We start from the raw sequence: 18,732 nt of genomic DNA on the forward strand, positions 1-18,732 counted from the left end.
AATATTAAATGAACAGCACATTTCAGGGAAGATTGAACAGATTGGGCCTCATCTTTCTGGAAAAGAGAGAACTAAGAGGAGGCTTGATCATGCTTTACAAAATTATGACAGGGCTTGATAGGGTGGGTGTGGTGAAACTGTTTTCACTGGCAGTTGACTTTTGAATAAGGGACATGAACATGAAATATCCACTAACTGGTCAAATAAAGAATTTAGAAGGAATTCTAGAGTGATGAGAATATGAACCTTGTCGCCACAAGGAGTGATTGGAGTGAATATGCATTGAGGGGAGAATTAATGCATACATGAGGAGAGAAGTGAACAGTGGAAAATGGAGGCAGGTTAAGAAGTAGCGTTTAAATGGAAGGAGGCTTGTACATGGGCAGATTCTTGTGGAGGCAATGGGGTTCGTGCCTGTTGGCTGGAGAGCCAGCAAGTGACCCACATTGCCTCTCTTGGGGCAGATCTGCTGAACCATGAGCCAATTAGGCAATTGAGAGGCCACTCAAGATCAGGACCTGGGGAATTCCTGCCCGCTGAGAGCAGCTGGCCAATCACAGGCTGATGGCTCTTTTGCTCAGCTGCATCACCGGGAACAACCACAGAAGGCCTAGGATCATGCAGCAACCCAGACCAGAGATCAGGAATGGCAGGAGAGGTAAACGGTGTCTGAGTTGTGGGGTTGGGGGGTGATTTAAGGGGGTCAGTAGCAAGTGGGGGGGGGGTGGCTCTTAGCAGGGCCCCTCCTTCCTGATGCGTGGTGTTTCAATCAGGCACTGAGTGCCTTCGAAGGAGACCCCCCCCAACCCCCACACCTGCCGCGCAACTCACCGTGGAAATGACAAGCAGCCCACACAGGTTTATTTGTTGTGTTCCCCACGTGGTGACAGATCCACTTCACTGGGTTAATACTGGCGGCAGCAGGTTGAGTCCATAAAGTGGTCATTAAATTGTTCATTTAAGAGCCTCAATTGACGGTGGGGTGGGAAGGCTGACCACAGGCCTTCCCACCCAGACTTAATCATGGTGGAGGCAGGAAGGTGGCTTGGTGCTCACCTGCCACCTTCCTGCCTAATTAAATGCCCTTCCCCACTCCAAACATGCACTGGAGATGGCAGAAAAGTCCACCCATAGACTAGTTGGGCCAAATGCTCTGTGGAAACCCGGCAGGCAGACAATTGGAAATGAGCATGGCACTTACCTACACGATTCCAAATGCTTTGCACCATTTCAGATAGTAATCAACAGGAATTTGAAGGCAAATGAGATACTTGCCTAAAACAGAAAGGGGTCTCATGAATTTGTATGAACTGGGGTCCTAGTATGTCACCAGGCCGAAGTGGTCTACCAACTGAAGAGGCCTTCCAAAACTAGTGTAAATCTTTCCACTAGTGGGTCTAGCAGGAGCAAAAGTACTCCTCTGGCTCCTATAAGAGAGGTTGTGGCCTCCTCAGCTCCAGGTTTGACCCCTTCCTTCCTGTAAATAAAAATCCCCCTCCTTATGACTTTGTCACTTGTTGGCAGCTCGTCAATGGCATATAGATGTGGCCCAAGAAATAAAATATCCCAGCCTCCATCCTTGTATATAAAAATATTTGAGGGATAAAATCAACCTGTTGCATTTCCAGGAAACTGAGATCACCGATGACTTTTGTGTGTCCATCATGTACACTATCCTGAACATTGTAAGAGACTGTTTTGTTAAAATGACTTCAAATTAGATGCCCTTGGAAGGTGGAAGGATGACATCTGTCTTCAATTGTTTGTTTCAGTTTGAATAAAGAATAAGTGTGGATAAAATGCAATAAAAGATAGCATAAGGTATGAAGGCTTAGCATGGGCAAGTACTAACAGTGCGACCAGGTGAACAGTCAAAGTTTTGTGACTTGCAATTTTAGACCATCTACCTGCTGCATGGTACTGCTGGGCACTCTTACCTTGTGAGGTCCCTTTAAAATATGCTACACTTCCTTGCATCAGCTCCATAACACTTCAGATATTGTACTCCGAGTTGAACCTGTTCACCAATGCTGCCAGGTATGGCACCATGCTGTCTTGTCAGGAAGATGCTAGTCACTGTCGGAAACATGGCAAGCATTTTGCATACAATAAGGTGATAATGTCTAGGTTATCTTTGCGAACTGTTGATTGAGGATAAATGTTGACCAGGAGACCAGAACTTGCTTCCTGTTCTTTGAAATAATGCCCAGGGATCTTTTAATCCACTTGAGAGGTTAGACAGGGCCTTAATTCAGTATCTCATTCTAAAGACAGTGCCTCCAACAGTGCAGCAGTCTCTCAGTGCTGCAGTGAAGTGCTAGCCTAGAGCATGTGCTCAAGTCTGTGGAGATGGTGTTTGAACCCGTATGTCTGCTGCAGCAAGAGGTCTACCAACATTTAATAAAACAATTTAAGGAAACAGGTTTCTTCTCAGTTATGCCTTCTAACTGTTGTTCAGTCATTATATTTATTTATTTCTTCCTTTTCAGCTCCGTGTGGAGGACAGCACACTGGATCTCAAGGAGTAGTTCTTTCACCTAATTATCCTTACAATTATACAAGTGGCCAGACATGTCTGTACTCCATCACAGTGCCCAAGGAGTTTGGTAAGTTTAGTTTATTTATTGACTCAAGGTTAGAAGAGTTGATTTTGGATTTATTCATTTTTAAGCAACATCTTTCTTCATGCAAAATATGCCTTTCTGAGTGATTTCCTTCCATAATGATGCTTAGTCCTCGCCTCCTCTCAAAAATTCAAAACCAGCTAAAATCCTAAGAGAAATTAAGAAAGAATGTGGCGCTTTATGATGTCTCTCTTGAGCAAAAAAAAAGGAAAAAAATCTAATTGAATCAATTTATATGCTCAGCATGAAAAATACAGGTATGTACAAAATAGACATGCAGGAAGTTAAATGGAGCAGCTATCTCATGAGAGTGAACAACTCAATAACCCTTTAATGATTGCATTAGCTGTAACTTGCAACTGCTTTACCAGAGGGAAAAAACCCTATTGGATTTGATTTTACAATGTTTCAGGTACATGTTTTTTTCTGGCTTCAGTTTGTGTAAAGACTGTGATATCCTTCCATGATGTTGACCCCAAATATTTTCAGCGCATTGCTGTTGGTGGGCAATTGGAGGAACTTCAGACCAAAATAAGTGAGTTTAGGACCTCTGATTATGCTGGCGACGGATGGAAGGGGAAATAGTGAGATCTTGGGAATGAGAAGTTTGATCATCATCAGTGGAGCAGACAGTCAAGTAGAAAAGAAAAATAATATGCTATATTAAGCATAGACCGTTGTGGTTAAAATTTCATTGAAAGGAAAGTTACATCACACTGAAGTGCACTAATCTTTTGCTTTTTAGTTGCCCCAGGCTTATTAGTTTTACTACAGGTATAGTATTTCAAATTCTATCCAAAAACTGGAGTTGTCTGAAAACTCAACATTTTTATAAGCTGCCGGGCACCAATTTTAATTATTATTAACTGAATAAAACAACTTACTGGGACAATTTGGCTAGGTGCTGCATTAGCACAGTGGCTCACTGGACTAGTTATCAGCTTTGCAAGCTGGTGTTTGCCCACACTCTGAGTGGTCCAAGCGACCCTTGACCTCATCCAACCTAGCTTGGCCCGATCCGCTTGACCAGACCCGGCCTGAACACACAGTGTGACCCAGGCCAAGGGTTCTCAGTTTGACTGTTAGCCGGTGAGATCCACTCTGTGCATTCTGTTTGAAATTCTTTGAAGTAGCTGACAGTTGCATACAGTAAGCTGTGATTCTCTGCTAGCTTCAGTGGCATTCCTGTACTTTGAATCCAGCACAGCCAGGTGAATCAGCCTTATTTAGCTTGTTTTTTTTTATTTCTTCAATATTATGTATTCTTTTTACAAACTTGAATAGAATTTATTTGTTTGATTTAATGGGGAGAATTTTCTCCCCGTCGGGAGGGTTGGATGGGAGCGGGAGCTGGCGTTTTACGCCATTTTCTATGGGCGGGCCAATTAAGGCCCGCCCAGCGTGACACGCACCTGGAAGTGCTGAGCGCTCCCTGTGCGGGTGGGGGCAGTAGGCTGAGTCGGGGCCTGCATTCTTCTGTGTATTTGCATGAAAGAGCGCAGAAATCTTCCTGAGGCACAGAACTGCCTCAGGGAGATTAGTTTGATTTGTAAAAATTTAAATAAAGGAAAAAAAAATTAAGCCGTTTCCCCTCATGTGTTATCGCCTTCAAGTCTGATCCCATTTTTCCTGGGAAGTCCATGTTTGAATTCCTCCAATTAGGTCCCCCCCCGCCACCCACACACAGCCACCCACACACAGCCACCATACCAAAGCAACACTTCTCAAAGTCAAAATGGCATCCTGTGCAACTGTAACCTTTCACTCCTCATCCTTCTTGACGTGTTGGCAGCCTTTGATATGGTTGAGCACATCGAACTCCGCCAGTGCCTCTCCACTACCATCAGGCTGAGAGGGACTGCCCTCACCTGGTTCCATTCTTATGTATTTAACCGTAGCTGGTGATCACTTGCAATGACTTCTCTTCCTGCTTCCGGGCTATTACCTCTGGTGTCCCCCAAGGATCCACCCTTGGCTGCCTTCTATTTCTCAACTACGTGTTGCCCTCGGTGACATCATCCAAAGGCACAGTGTTAGTTTGCACATGTATGCTGATGACAGCTCTTAGCTCAATATCCCCACCATTCTCAAACTCTTCCTCTGTTACTAAATTATCAGACTGCTTACCACTACTGGATGAACAGAAATTTCCTCCAATTAAATATTGGGAACACTGAAGCCCTTGTTTTAAGTCCCCACTCCAAACTCTGTTCCCTGGCTGCTAACTCTGCCCCTCACCCTGGGATCAGTCTGAGATAAGCCAGTTTGAGGTAAGCCAGTCTGTTCTCATCCTTGGGATTGTATTTGATCCCAAGATGACATTCGTGCCATTTCTTTGGCTGCTGATTTTCATCTCCGGAACACCACCCAACTTTGCCACTGTCACCTTATCTATTTCTGAAACCCTCATTCATGCCTTTGTTACTTTTAGACTCAACTATCTGGCTTGTTTCCCACAGTCTACTCTCAGCAAACATGAAGTCATCCAAAACTCTGACCCATAACATTTGCTTACGTGGCTTGGTATAATATTTTGTTTTTTAATGCTCTTGTGAAGCGGGTTGCGATATTTCATAATGTTAAAGGTGCTGTATAAAATATACGTTTTTGTTGTAGAACTCAGAGAATAAGAATGTGTTACCATGGGAGGAAGGAATGGGATGGAGAAGGATGCTCTCGGGGTTTAACTATAGACAATAGTTGCTAGGTATATGTGTGGCTGAAGAGAATTCAATACAGTTGAGTTTGCATTATACAAGTAATCTCGTGTTACAGATAATGTTATTCCAGCAGTCGGTGCCAGCTGTCCTTGGTTATGTTTTTCACACTTTTGAGAATGCTCAATGTCATAGCGAATAATGCAGCGCTATGCAGTTGTCTAACATTATGCATTGAAAGAAGTGTAGGCCATCCAGTCCCTCAAGCCAGCGCAACCTTTCAATTAGTTGTTGACTGATCTATACCTCAACTCCATTTTCTTGTTGATATCCTTTGACACCCTTGCCAAACAAAAATCTGTTGGTCTTGCCTTTAAGCTACAACTGGCTCAACATCTACAGCGTTTTTGGGGAAAAGATTTCCAGATTTCTACTACCCTTTGTATGAAAAAATTGCTTGCTGACTTCCCTCTTAAATGGCCTATCTCTAATTTTAAAATGTCCCTTTATTTTTGATTCCTCTGTCAGTGGAAATTGGTTCTCTGTATCTACCTATCATGTAAACAGATTAAACATCTCGATCAGATCACTCCTCTCACTTCTGTGCTCAAGGGAGTACAAGTCAATCATATGCAATCTCGCCTCATAATTTATTTCTCTAAGCCCCAATATCTCACTGGCCATTTGACACTGCACCTCTCCACCCCTCCCCCTCCAAATTTTACCTGAAGTGTGGGATGCCCAGCATTGATTGCAGTACTCCAGGTGGGACCCAAGTACTGTATATAACTGTAACATGGAGAGGAATTTCAACCCATAAAACAAGCAGACTTGGGTCAGGTGGTTGGGGGGAGAGGCTGTAGTGAGGGGAGGGGAGAAGGGGCATGTAGATTAAAGTCTTTAAAATGAATTCTTGAAATGATTGTCCCTCTATCAGTTCAGTTGACAAAGGCATAATCCCTTGTCTGTTCTTGTTCTGACCATGCAGTTGGTAAAGTTGACTTATTTAAAAATCTCAGCAGGAAACTTTAAATAATTGTCATAACTTATATTTTAAGTGGTATGTTTGAGATGCAACTCTAAATTCAAGAATCAGACCACCAGTTCTCAAGGGGTTTTATATTATACTAAATGAAATATTTTGTAATTTACACAAGTTAAATATTTACACATAGCTACAAATTACTACTATCATAACTTTTAACAAATTCCCAAACTAATTTCCATTAAGGCAATAGCACCCATAGGTTTAACCAGACACCAGGCAAAGCATTTTCACCTTACAAATTCAAAAAGAGGTTCCTCTCACTTTGTTTCATGTGGAGACAGTTGTAGGCTTACAGCTACTTTGATCTTACATTGCCTCTGTACTCCACACACAAAACTGCGATCCGTTATATCCAGCACATCTCATTGAATGTAAATTCTCATTGTACCACCAGCCTTTTTGAACTCCACTTCTTCTAACAAAAAAAACCCTTTCATAGTACCAATTTTATTAGTAATATAAACATATTGCTTGGTCTCTGCTAGCTAGGTGCCAGATCTCACCTCACTTCTTGAATGCACTATTCAACAAAATGCAAATGCACCTCTACTTCTCTGTTTACATCTCAAAACTAGTACACATCAAAACACCCAGACTAGCTGGCTTTAATCCAATTAACACACACCCACAGACTAAACTTCTCTTTTAAAAGAAAATTATTTTCCATTAGTATTATTGTTGTGGTAACTTTGACACATGAACCATAGTAGCACTCTACCAAATTGCAAGTATATAGCTTATTTATACATCACTGACAAGAACATTGTTCAGCCTTCACCCAGGCAGAGCCTTCTCCCCCCTATCTAAGCTAAGACCATCTGTCCTGTCCTTATCTGTTGATGAGCACACTTAATCTACCTTGTTTTCATCCTCCGTCTCCAGTCTGGCTCCCAAGGCCTTTCTGGTGATTACAGGCCCTGACGGTATCCAAAGTTCGTCTGGTAACCCTTAACTGTTAATGTAGTTGATTGCACTGGCTGCCTGGATATTCTAAGTTACTCCCTTTCAATAAATTCTTACTGTATTCCCCCTAATTGCCCCCCCACCCCATTTTGTCCCTTTGCCAAGCTCAAGGTAGCCAACTACAGTTGTACTGTCGTCCCTTTATGTACCGCCATCCAGTGATACTGGCCAGGTATCCAGCTTTGGATTGTAACAGTACTAGGTCAGACCACCTGTATCATCTGACCTTCAATTCATGCCTCTGATTTGCTAACCCTCTTCTCCACCTGTTAAAACTCCCCCAGCTTTTGTGACCTTTGGTATGATAGTCAAGTTTGTTAAATATATAATTAATATCAGCTGAATCACAACCAGGCCATGGGAGATAATCCGAATCTACTGGTGTGTTTGTACATTTGAGCCTCAATTCCACAGATCCTCCCACCATGTGGAAGAATCTATTTGCTCGATATCCTCTTTTAAGGCCCTGACCTGTTGCTGCAGCGTATAGTAAGTTCTATATATCTGCTGAGCCTGTCTCCGAATTGCGGTTAGGTGCTCTGGTAATAAGGGAATTTCATGGGAGAATTGGTTCAAATACTGTATCAGGTTACCCTTAAGGCTTTCCATGACCTGAATAATAGCTACTCCTCTCTTGTATATTTCGACCAAATCCCCACTCTTGCTGGCACCTGTGAGTGTAGGCACACTGAACGATTGTGGATGGGGCACACTCGGTTGCTTTCGTGGTAATATAACATCTCCCATTCCCCATATATGCAACATGGGTCAGTTCTTTCGCAGCCCATATAGTTTCCATTGTACAATTTGCTGCTGCTTTAAATATGCACCTTGCTTCTTCTGTCTTATATATTGGCTGTGTGCATACTACTGTGTTGGTCTCTATACTACACCCTTCTAATGTGGTGCTAACTATATTCTCTTCTATATCTACTGCATATGGAAGAACGTCATGGTACCTAATATAATAATCCCCTCCTTATCACCCAAAATTTTCTACTCTATATAGTGTTTTGCCAGATGTTGACATAGGTATGACAGGTATCACTAAGACAATGCCTATTAGCATACCATTATTCACTATTCATTCAACATTCATTCTATATACACATGGCAAACCTCTGAGCTGGCAACCAGTCAAGTTATGATCCTCATGTCGTGAAAGATTAAATAAATGTTCATTAGTTACCCATAAAGAAACCACCCCTTCATTAATCTGTCTTAAATTCTCTGGGGATTGTTCTAGGGCCCAGGATTCATAGGTGCTGCAAACATCATTTCTGCTTCATCTGAAATATTTTTCCCTATCTCGATCAATTTATCGATAGTCCCCGCATGACCTTTGAGCACGGTAGCCAGGTTTTGAATTAACTGTGTCATGTCCTAGTCTGTATTTAATTGGATGTTGTGAATTCCCTGTCCCCGTTCTAAAATTTCCTTAAGCTTGGAGCTCAAAGTCCGGACCTCCTGGTCAATAGTTGCCAAGTCAATAGGATTAACCATTAATGTCCTTGTATTGAATATCATAGCGGCATCATTTATCAGGCTGTGCTTAACTCAGTTTCCTCCTAAACCTGGAGGTATAACCATTGATCGCATCCCGCCATTAAACTGACCTGCTTCAGTCATTAACTGGCCCATTACGGCCGTATAAAGTACACGAGTATGGATTGAGCACTACTGGGGCAGGGCTATACTGGATATGTTCAAGACTACAGGTACAAGCTCATGGTGTACGTTATCATTACAAAACTTTATTATGGTTAACCAATATGAAACCATTCATTGGACCTGGACTCGTAGTTGGACAAGTTGGGTTGGCTGGTGTGGGTTGAGAGGCTTCAATTGCCACAGCTCGGATTGTTGATACAGTTGTGGGTGGCGGCTGGGTAGTGGTACTAATCTTCCCTCTAGGCTGTATCTCCCATGTCCATCTACCATTGCTATTTGCCCAAGTTGGTATATCATTATTGTTTGGGCCACAAATGTTCCATTTAGAATTTTTGGGTTGGAATGAGCAATCATCGACGTGCACATTGTCAAGCATGCTACATAAACATAACTCTCTGTTTCACAGACAAAATTGAACACCCCTGCCCACTCCTTATGCTTAAAGCACACAGTAGTTAGATTTGGAAACATAACTTAAGAGCCAGCTTTCCCGAACAGCCCCCATCAACCGCCTGTGCGTGTCACATCCCTGACACTTCCGTGCCCAATCTGAAGCAAACCCTTACTACAGTTCAAAATCATTTGTTCTTCTACTGTTACGTTTAGCATTCCCTGTTGTGTGTTGCATTTGGCATTGTCTGTGCTGTACCAAAGTCCTTCCTGCGTTGTGGGACGAGCCGTGATAATCCCTGACCTTGTTGCCAGTATCGCCAAGCCCACGAGCGTCGACATTGCAATTAACATTCTGTGAACTTAAGCAGATACTCGTCCCAGTCATTAGCGGTCAGTTGTTGAGATTAGTTCTGTGGATAGAATCAGTTAATAAAACACTTCAGTTGTGACCAGTGCTTCTAGCGCCCCTTTCCCCAAAAGTCCATGCACACGCATGTATCGTCATGATTACCTCATATGATCCCACCCACTTGGTGCAAATCTCGTTTGTTCTGGGTTTATCTTAACTGTTACCTTAGTCCCCACCTGGGGGGTCTGTTGTTGCGTTTCAGATTTATCTGTTTCCATGTCCTTAATCCTCTGTCAGCCCCTGATTTCCTTCCTTAACTCATGCAATTGCTTACTCATTTCCCTCACATAGTCTTGTACCTTCCCCTTTAGTGGTCCTACATCTCCCCCTCGGGTAACTGCATTGCTTTCGTTGTCATTAGTTCAAATGGGGTGAACCCGATGGTTCTGCTTAGGGTAGCCCTAAGATGGATCAGAATATTGAGCAACACTGTTGCCCAGCTGTTCCCTATCTCTTGAATTGCTTTTGCTACTGATGTTTTTTTTAAAGTGCGATTCATCCTTTCCACCATCCCTGAGCTCTGTGGGTGATAGGGAGTGTGGAATTTCTGTTTGATCCCCATAAATTTATACATTTCTTTAATAACTCTTCCTGTGAAATGAGTTCCCTGATCTGAATCCACCTGGGTAGGCACCCCCCCCCCCGCCCCCCGCACCACTCCTTCCAGTCTACTATGTCCTGCTGCTGTCCCACACCAGACCTCAATTCCTTAAACTGTCTACACAACGCTACAGTGCACCTTCTTATGCGATCTTTCAGTGACTCATTATCTTCACTTCCAGTGGCAGTTCTCTCTGGGAGCCGCTTAACTCTGCCTGTCATCAGGGTGTTAATCCTGTTGTCTTACTTTTTGAAACTCACAGGTGCATTAATATAGTCAGTAATAATCTATTTAGCCTTTTTCCAGTTTTCCCTTAACCTGTATCCATCTTGCGGTAAATTGTTATTAAGTATTATTTCTCCTTACCCATCAATTGCCTCAACTACAGTTTCCACATAGTTTTACCTCTAAGCTTTTTTTTCCTGACCGTGGTCATTCTAGAATTCTCTTGAGGTCAGTTTCTCTATTGTCTTGACCGTTTAAAATGTTTCCTTCCTCTTTAGGCCATATTAACTATTCCACGTCAATGGGGATCTCTGCTCTAGATCTTTGCTTATCTGCCCCTGTGTGGTTCCAATGTCTCAGTTGATGGCCAGATTATCAAATTTATTTCCCTTAAAACAGTTTGTCCTCTTTCCCTTATTCTTTCCTCAATCCTATCCTCATACCATTTTACACATGCAATACTACCACCTTATCTTGTTCAGGTTCTCTGGAGAGACTTTACAATCCATTAAAATATTCTCATAATAGTTTTAAAACAGAACTCAGGCATTGACATGTTTTGCTTCCTTATCTTCTCAACCAACATTTTATTGTCTCAAAAGTAACCCACTAAATTGTTTCTGACCCTTTTTTTAGAATTATCCTAGATTCATTAACTCCGCCAAAAATTAGATTTCTGCCAAACGTTGTCAAGGTCTTGAGCTTAACTTTATATTTTGGGAACGGACTGACAATTACAAAAGCTTGCAGCATTTGAATTAGTGTCAATTGTTATTAAGTCTTTTAAAATAAAAATTCCCTTTTGAGAACTTTATCAAGAACCAAACGGCAAGTTTTTATAAACTTGTAAGCACTGTAATTTACACTATCAAAATTAAAACTACCTCTTTCTCATGTGTATTGATTTGTATCCAGATTAAAAGCCCCATATGTTTATCGACAGCATCCTAGTTATTCAAAAGCAACCTTCTAAACTGCACTTTCCATCTCAAGATTGTCCCAAATTCAAATTACAGTGCTGTTGGGATGCAGATTTCCTTTCATATTTAATTCATCTCTTCAAAAGAAACCCCTTTTTATCCATTGGAACCGCCTAGACCATATGTTTATGTCTTTTGGTTTTCCTAGAATCATTTTGAATTTTTTTTTCCCTCAAAATTTTAGAATATCAACTCGTGTGAGCTAATGTAACTTGTATGTATCAATCCCAATCAGCTTGGAAGCTGGTGATAAGGGTTACCCTCTACTAGTCTGCAAGGGGGTGGTACAATGGTTGGTTCATCTTAAACAAAGGCAAACCCTGTTTTATTTTTACAATACCTTCAAATTGTGATTTTTGCCAGAAATCTCAACTCAAACCTTATACTCAAAACCTTGGAATGTTTGAGTGTACTTTTCCTTTAATCTAACACGGAGCTTTCGACTCTAAAGTGCTGAACTGCACACATAAATGACAATTTAGGGAAGAAAACACTTTAAAGCTCACACACAAATGCTTCCTTGTACGCAAACAAACCCATAAAAAAGCTATGTATTTATGTTCCTATAACATTGAACTTAACGACTTAAAACTCTCATACTGTAAACAAAACTTCAAGTAGCAGGTGGAGGGAATAAAGGGATCTTGGAGGCTCCACCTATAGGGACAATCAAACTGACTGAAGCTCACATTTCCTCTGCTCCTCCCTGTCACTGCTCATTGACCACAACAGCGGTACCCCCTTTCTCTTTCTCTCTCTCTTTCTTTTTCTCTTCAGCACAAACTGCTCTTGTAACTTAGATCAATTCTTTTTTTTAAGTTACAGAAAATTCTGTAGGGGACCTATCGGGTCCCAATCACCCTTCCATATTTTCTTGATTAATTTTAGCTGTTGTTCTGCTGTGAGCCTCGTGATGAAGTCGGCGGCTCCCCGGTTGAATTCCATAGCGCTTTCCTGTTTTCCTAATGGCATTCTATTCTTCTATTCCATCTGTCTCTGCACAGTTAGTTCGTGTGGCTCTGACAACTTAGTTACTTGCAGTCTACTTGTTTTTCCCAGGGATCTGGCCTCTGCGCAGCTTCAACTATGGTTCTATTTCAAACCATAGCCCGCCAGCACAGCTCCGCCTCCTCTCACGGTAGTGGCCCAGCCTCCCTGAGCAACTTCGGCACGGCTAGCCTGCCAGCGCAGCTCCGCCTCTGACCCTGGCGCCTACCCTGTCCTGAATCGTCCTCCCAATTCTTTTGATACTCAACTGGACCATTCTGGGTCAGCTTACTGTATTGACTATGGGTGTTAAATAAAGTATATTCACCCACTTTGCAGAGCCATCCCAAGGATCCGATCTGAGTATCCTGCCGACTACGCCAATTGTTGTGGTAACTTTGACAAATGAACCACAGGAGGCTCACGTACAGGTTAAGATTGTTTATTTGAGCAATTGCAAGGAGAGAACTGCCTTAAAGTAGCTTCAGGTAGCACTCTACCAAATTACAAGTATACAGTTTATTTATACATCACTGACAAGAACATTGTTTAGCCTTCACCCAGGCAGAGCCTTCTCCCCCTATCTAAGCTGAGACCATCTGTCCTGTCCTTATCTGTTGATGAGCACACTTAATCTACCTTGTTTTCATCCTCCGTCTCCAGTCTGGCTCCCAAGGCCTTTCTGGTGATTACAGGCCCTAAGGGGATCCAAAGTTCATCTGGTAACCCTTAACTGTTAATGTAGTTGATTGCACTGGCTGCCTGGATATTCTAAGTTACTCCCTTTCAATAAATTCTTACTGTATTCCCCCTAACAATTGTAGCTATTAATAGCTTCGTGACAGTTGTGCTTTCCTGGAAAAAGACATCTGTGTTAATAGCCCTTATTCAATGAGGGCTGAGGTAGAGCTGCCTTTCTGTATTAGGGTGAAGCTCTCAATCTCTTCCTTTTGGTCTGTGTATAGCTCTTATTCCTGTTCACTATATTGATCTCTTTCAATTACACAGCAACTGAGGGATAGTTACAAACAACTGAGAGGGGATAGCTGCACACTAAACAGGAGAATTGTGCATCTTTCTCTCGGCGTATCTCTCTCCCGCGCTCTCCTGCGCTCTCTCGCTCGCTCTAACAATCTTTCAGTTTGTATCTCTCATTGTGCAGCTCATTCTCCTGTTTAGTATGCAGCTATCCCCTCTCAGTTGTTTGTAACTATCCCTCAGTTGCTGTGTAGTTGCCAGTCTTAGACAGTATGTAGTTCGTTCCTTCTCATCCCCTTTAGAAGGTGGTGCTGAATTGCTTTCTTGAATAAGTGCAGTCTACCAGGTGTAGGTCCACCCACTGTTCATTTAGCAAGGGAATTCCAGGGGCAGGATTTTCCCTTCGGTGGGCAGGGCCCACTCGCCGGCGCGTAAAATGATGCGGGGTGATGTCGGGCGGAACTCCTGACGTCACCGCACCCTATTTAAATTTTCCAGTAGGCGGGGGTGCAGCAAAACCAGCTGTGTGCCCGCCGACCTGTCAATGGCCAATTGAGGCTATTGACAGAGTCATTTTGCTAATTAATGGACCTGCCCGTCCAACCTTAAGGTAGGGATTCCTCCCCATCCCCCGGCCTGCACGTAGCGCCTCTGTGTGGACATCACGCTGGGCAGGCCCGCCTATGTAAAATGGCACTGTGCCCATGATTGGGAGCGCCGAGCAGAGGTGCACCTGTGCACACCCGTAATTCAACTTCACCCCCAACGGGGGGGGAAATCCTACCCCAGGATTTTGACCCAGTGATATAGTTCCAAGTCAGGATAGTGTGTGGCTTGGAATGGAACTTGCAGCTGATGGTGTTCCCATGCATCTACCATCCTTGTCCGAGGTAGAGGTTGCAGGTCTGGAAGTTGCTGTCGAAGGAGGTTTGGCAAATTGGTGCAGTGCACCTTGTAAATGGTACACACTGCTACCACTGTGCACTAGTGGTGGAGGGAGTGAATATTTAAGGTAGTGCATGGGGTACGGATCAAGGGGGCTTGATGGTGTTGAGCTTCTTGAGTTTTGCTGGAGCTGCACTCATCCAGGCAAGTGGAGAGTATTCCATCACACTCCTGACTTGGGCCTTATAGATGGTGGACAGGCTATGGGAAGACAGGAGGTGAGTTACTTGCTGCGGAATTCCCAGCCTCTGACCTACTCCTTGAATAAACAATGAAACCAAAAGATACATGACTGAGTTTTTTGTTAAATAAAAGAAATTAAGTTTACAATCAATAAAACACATTTGCACGGAAACATTTCATTAGTTGTAATGACATGCTTGTTACATTATGACATACTTATCTTCAATGCATTGCGGTAGTGATAAATTAGCTCAATGGAAATCTCTTGAGTTACTGAGACTACTTTGTTTAAATGTGGCGTCTTTAGGTACTAAAACTTAAATACTGATACACAATTTCATTGCTTAATCCTTTTGCCTTTAGTATTCATCAATTATTTACCAGTCTTACTACTCTGCACATACACAATAAATAACCTGGGGAGTATACACTAAAGAAATTATAAATTAGGTTTAAACCTTTTTGACCTTAATTCTAATTACTTTATAACATTTTCAGTGTTTTTGGATCTCTTGTTAACTTCCAAAAAAAAATCAGTATCAGCTCCATTGCTTTCAGGTTACATCTTCTGTGCGTCTCTAACGCTTAATCTCATTTCTGTCAGATGCATTCTGTATTAATTTGTCGCCACCCCAGGATAGTTTCCACATGCTTGGGCCAATGTTCCTCTGCTTTGTGTGATAACTCACAGTAAAAAGGGTAGAGTCCCACCAGCCCTCTAATTTTTCATTGCATGCGTGGCCTGTTTGTTGCAATGCACGGTCCCTTTAAAATTACTGTATGGGCGTGCTTGCATACGTGTTGACAGGGACATTGGTTATGTGCAGCCTATTTGTTTCACCGTGCTGTATGTTGTGAATTGCTCTGTTGGGTCCTCACTCCCTTTCTGTTACATTGGTCTTTCCATTATTTCACAATCAAATTTCCACTTGGCTTAATCTGAGCAGGTTAGTTTCTGAAGCCATGGTCAAGTAATTCACAGATGAAAGGCTAAAAGGTCCAGGGCAATCTCTTCCCTTAATAGTCAAAGTCCCCTAGATGGGTTCCTGATGAGCACTGTTGATGGTGTTTGGGAAATAATCAGCTGGATAACGCTGCAGGATGGTTAGGCTGGATTTTGTTTGTCGGCAGGGTGATGGGGGCGGAATTGAAAGGGAGCTGTCTGCTTGCTCCTACCCCCGTCATCCAGCTCGTCCAATCAAGCATTGGATGGTCAATTAGTGGCCATCCAGTGGGAAGGAAGCCAATTAGAGGTGCCAAGTGGGGGCTCCGTGCCCAATTGACACTGTAGTCTGGGGTGTCAGGTGGCAGAGGGACGATGCCGCGAATAGCAAGTTGATCATACCTACAAGTTTGAAGGCCCCATGCTCTCATAATGAGTCTTTATTTTTTATTTAAGGCTCAAGAAGATTTTAAAAAATGACTTCAAAAACATACAGACACTACCAGCTTCCCCAGCAGAAGCTGTTACTGCCTTCAATCATGGTCCTGGTGGCAGGCCTTTCCTTCCACCCTTGTGCCACCTAAACATAGCTGCTGTGAAACACTCCTAAATTTTTTCAAATACGACCCCTGAAAAATACAGCAGGCAACAAAAAATTTCAGAAGATTGGATCGTTAATAAGCTTAATAGAGTGTTGAATAGTAATTTCAAACTGGCGGATGGGCTGGCCATTACCATGTCTGCTCGCCTTCCATAATTTGGGAGACTGGTGTAATGACATTGTATTGATGATCTGACATCAACACGCCCTATTTTACATTCATGATGGGGAGGGGTTGGGTGGGGGGAGGGTGTGGGGGGTGGTGGGGGTGGGGGTAGTGGTCTGCCTGATTTGCAGACATAAGATCTAGCCCATTGTGTAGATGCCGGATACTAGCTTGAGGTGATAGGGAAAATAAGGACAGAGAGAGAGAAAGCATTTGAATTACAGTATACTGTCGGTAATATTGCTACGTCTGGTCCCTGGGCGAGTTCCCCCAATTTGTTAACTTCCCGAATAGGACCCCTATTTTCTTATGCTCCTGGGTGAGGAGGAATGAGCTGGCTCCCCTTCTTTATTCAACCCCCTTGGTTGGTTGCAACAAGGTTAATTTGAAAAGGATCCCTTTTACCAGTCCAAATATTGTTTTTTGGAAGGAGCCAGTTTAACCAGGCTTTCTTAAGTCAAAGAAAGAGCATGTTTATTAGTTACTAAAAACACGAGAAAAATAATAAAAATGCAACACAGATACGCACAGATCAGAAATGAGAAGCTAGGAGTCCAAATAAAAGTTTTAAAAAATATATGTATCAGTCCACTTGCACAGATCAACATGTGGCCCACATGTACCTTGGACTACCCTCTTCCCCAGTACCGCCCTCGACCTGTAGCTTGTCCATGTGGCATAGATGGTGATACATTGTGGCTGTTAAGTTGGGTGATTCAGGTAGAGTTGACTTTAACAGGTTAGCAGTTAGCTTGGGAACACTTGGTTCTGCAGGTTGGCTGAAGAAGCTATCCTTTTTCTTTTTCGATTGTGGCTTTGCTCAGCCTTGCCTCCAGCAGCAGAGAAAGAAAGACTTTGCCTGCAACTGCAGGGGTGACTAGTTGGCCTTCTTGTGTTGTCATTCTCACAGCACATTAACACACACTGCACTGCTCTGCAGCTAGTTTTACAACCCATTTTCCCCTGAGTATTCTTGTAAGGGAAAATAAACCACAGGCAGGATTGTTCCAGATTTTTACTAAGTGCTGTCGTGGGTGGGAAAAATAATGTTTTACTCGCTGGCGGCAGTGGTAGCTTCTCACGCTGTATTGTCTGCTTCTTGCCTCAGTAATTATGCAGCCATAGGAAACATGCTGTTTCACTGGTGGGTGGCCTTTGAATCACCCACTATGCTGTTACCACACTGTTTCGTCACTCTGGTTGCCAAATCTAAACTGCAGCTGTGCGCACAGTTCTCAAATGCTTGGAGTCCAGGACAGCTCTGGTGAAGAGTTCAGTGACCCGTCACTGGAATACCTTTTGCTCACTGCGTTGTTCTCCACCCAGCTCTGGCTACAGGAGGCTTAGTAGGCGGTTGCAGTGGCAGTCAATACCGATGCTACACAAAAGAAATTGGCCATCCAGTGCAGAAAACAGATGAATGAGCTCATTTGTGCCACCAGGGTAAGGCAACCATCTCATCACTCCAAACTTGCATGTTCACAAGGCCATCACACATTAATTGGCAACTCTCTCACTGCCAGCTCAAGGGATGTCACCACTCATTCTCTCATGCATACCCTCATCTCCATTTGGCCTCATCTCCTATGGAGACTGCATCCTCAGTCCGCATGGTCTTGAGGCCACTTGCACAGATCAACGTGTGGCCCCACACATAACCTGGGCTACCCCCTTCCCCAGTACGGCCCTTGACCTGCAGCTGTTGAAAAGTTATCCCCGCTTTACAGCTGGTCTGTTAGGTAGAGACATGCTCATGAACCTCCCTAAAAGTGATGTGATGCTGCCTGTGAAGCCTGGCACTGGTGACCTTGAGTGCTGCCTACAGCAATATAGGCAAATAGACCTCAAAATCTTGAGCTAAGTGCAGCTCACCAGGTGCACATTGCTTATGTACAGTTGTGAAACATGTTGGCGTGCACTCTTGTCAATGTGCCTGGATGATCCAGTGTAGATTCTGGCAAGCAGGGCTTATAATGATACGCAGATGTGTCAAAATGATGTTCCCGATGTCTGGCGCGGGGAACGCAGCCCAACCATTGATGGGCGGAGCGGATAATCGCAAATTGGTTTTACGACGGCCTGAAACCAATTTTTGGCTTTCCCGACATATTGTCCGCTCGCGCCTGCTATGATGTCCGATGCCAAAGGGGATGGAAAATTCTGCCCCATGTCTTTTACCCAGACTCTGTTTTCTCTGATCTCTGACCATTTTACACATTCAGGAAATGGATTTTAGATGCCTGCTGAGACGTGGTAATCGGTCTTTCGTCTCCATAACCACAAGAGATTAAAGTTCAGTCTTTTGCATCTTTCCTATTTAAGTGTTTCTGCTTGAAGAAGGCCATGACATCTTTTCAG

The 18,732-nt window shown here is 43.2% G+C and overlaps 1 protein-coding gene across 1 annotated transcript in view; it reads left to right on the top strand.

Annotated features, from left to right (window-relative positions):
- Positions 1–18,732, top strand: part of LOC121278286 (CUB and sushi domain-containing protein 1-like) — an 844,854-nt gene that overhangs the window by 392,274 nt on the left and 433,848 nt on the right. Inside the window, exon 22 of the mRNA XM_041188558.1 lies at positions 2,490–2,606. Within this exon, the coding sequence (XP_041044492.1) occupies positions 2,490–2,606 (117 nt within the window). The remainder of the gene's footprint in view (positions 1–2,489; positions 2,607–18,732) is intronic.

The sequence above is a fragment of the Carcharodon carcharias genome, chromosome 5, assembly GCF_017639515.1.
Source record: "Carcharodon carcharias isolate sCarCar2 chromosome 5, sCarCar2.pri, whole genome shotgun sequence".
NCBI classification, from domain to species: domain Eukaryota; kingdom Metazoa; phylum Chordata; class Chondrichthyes; order Lamniformes; family Lamnidae; genus Carcharodon; species Carcharodon carcharias.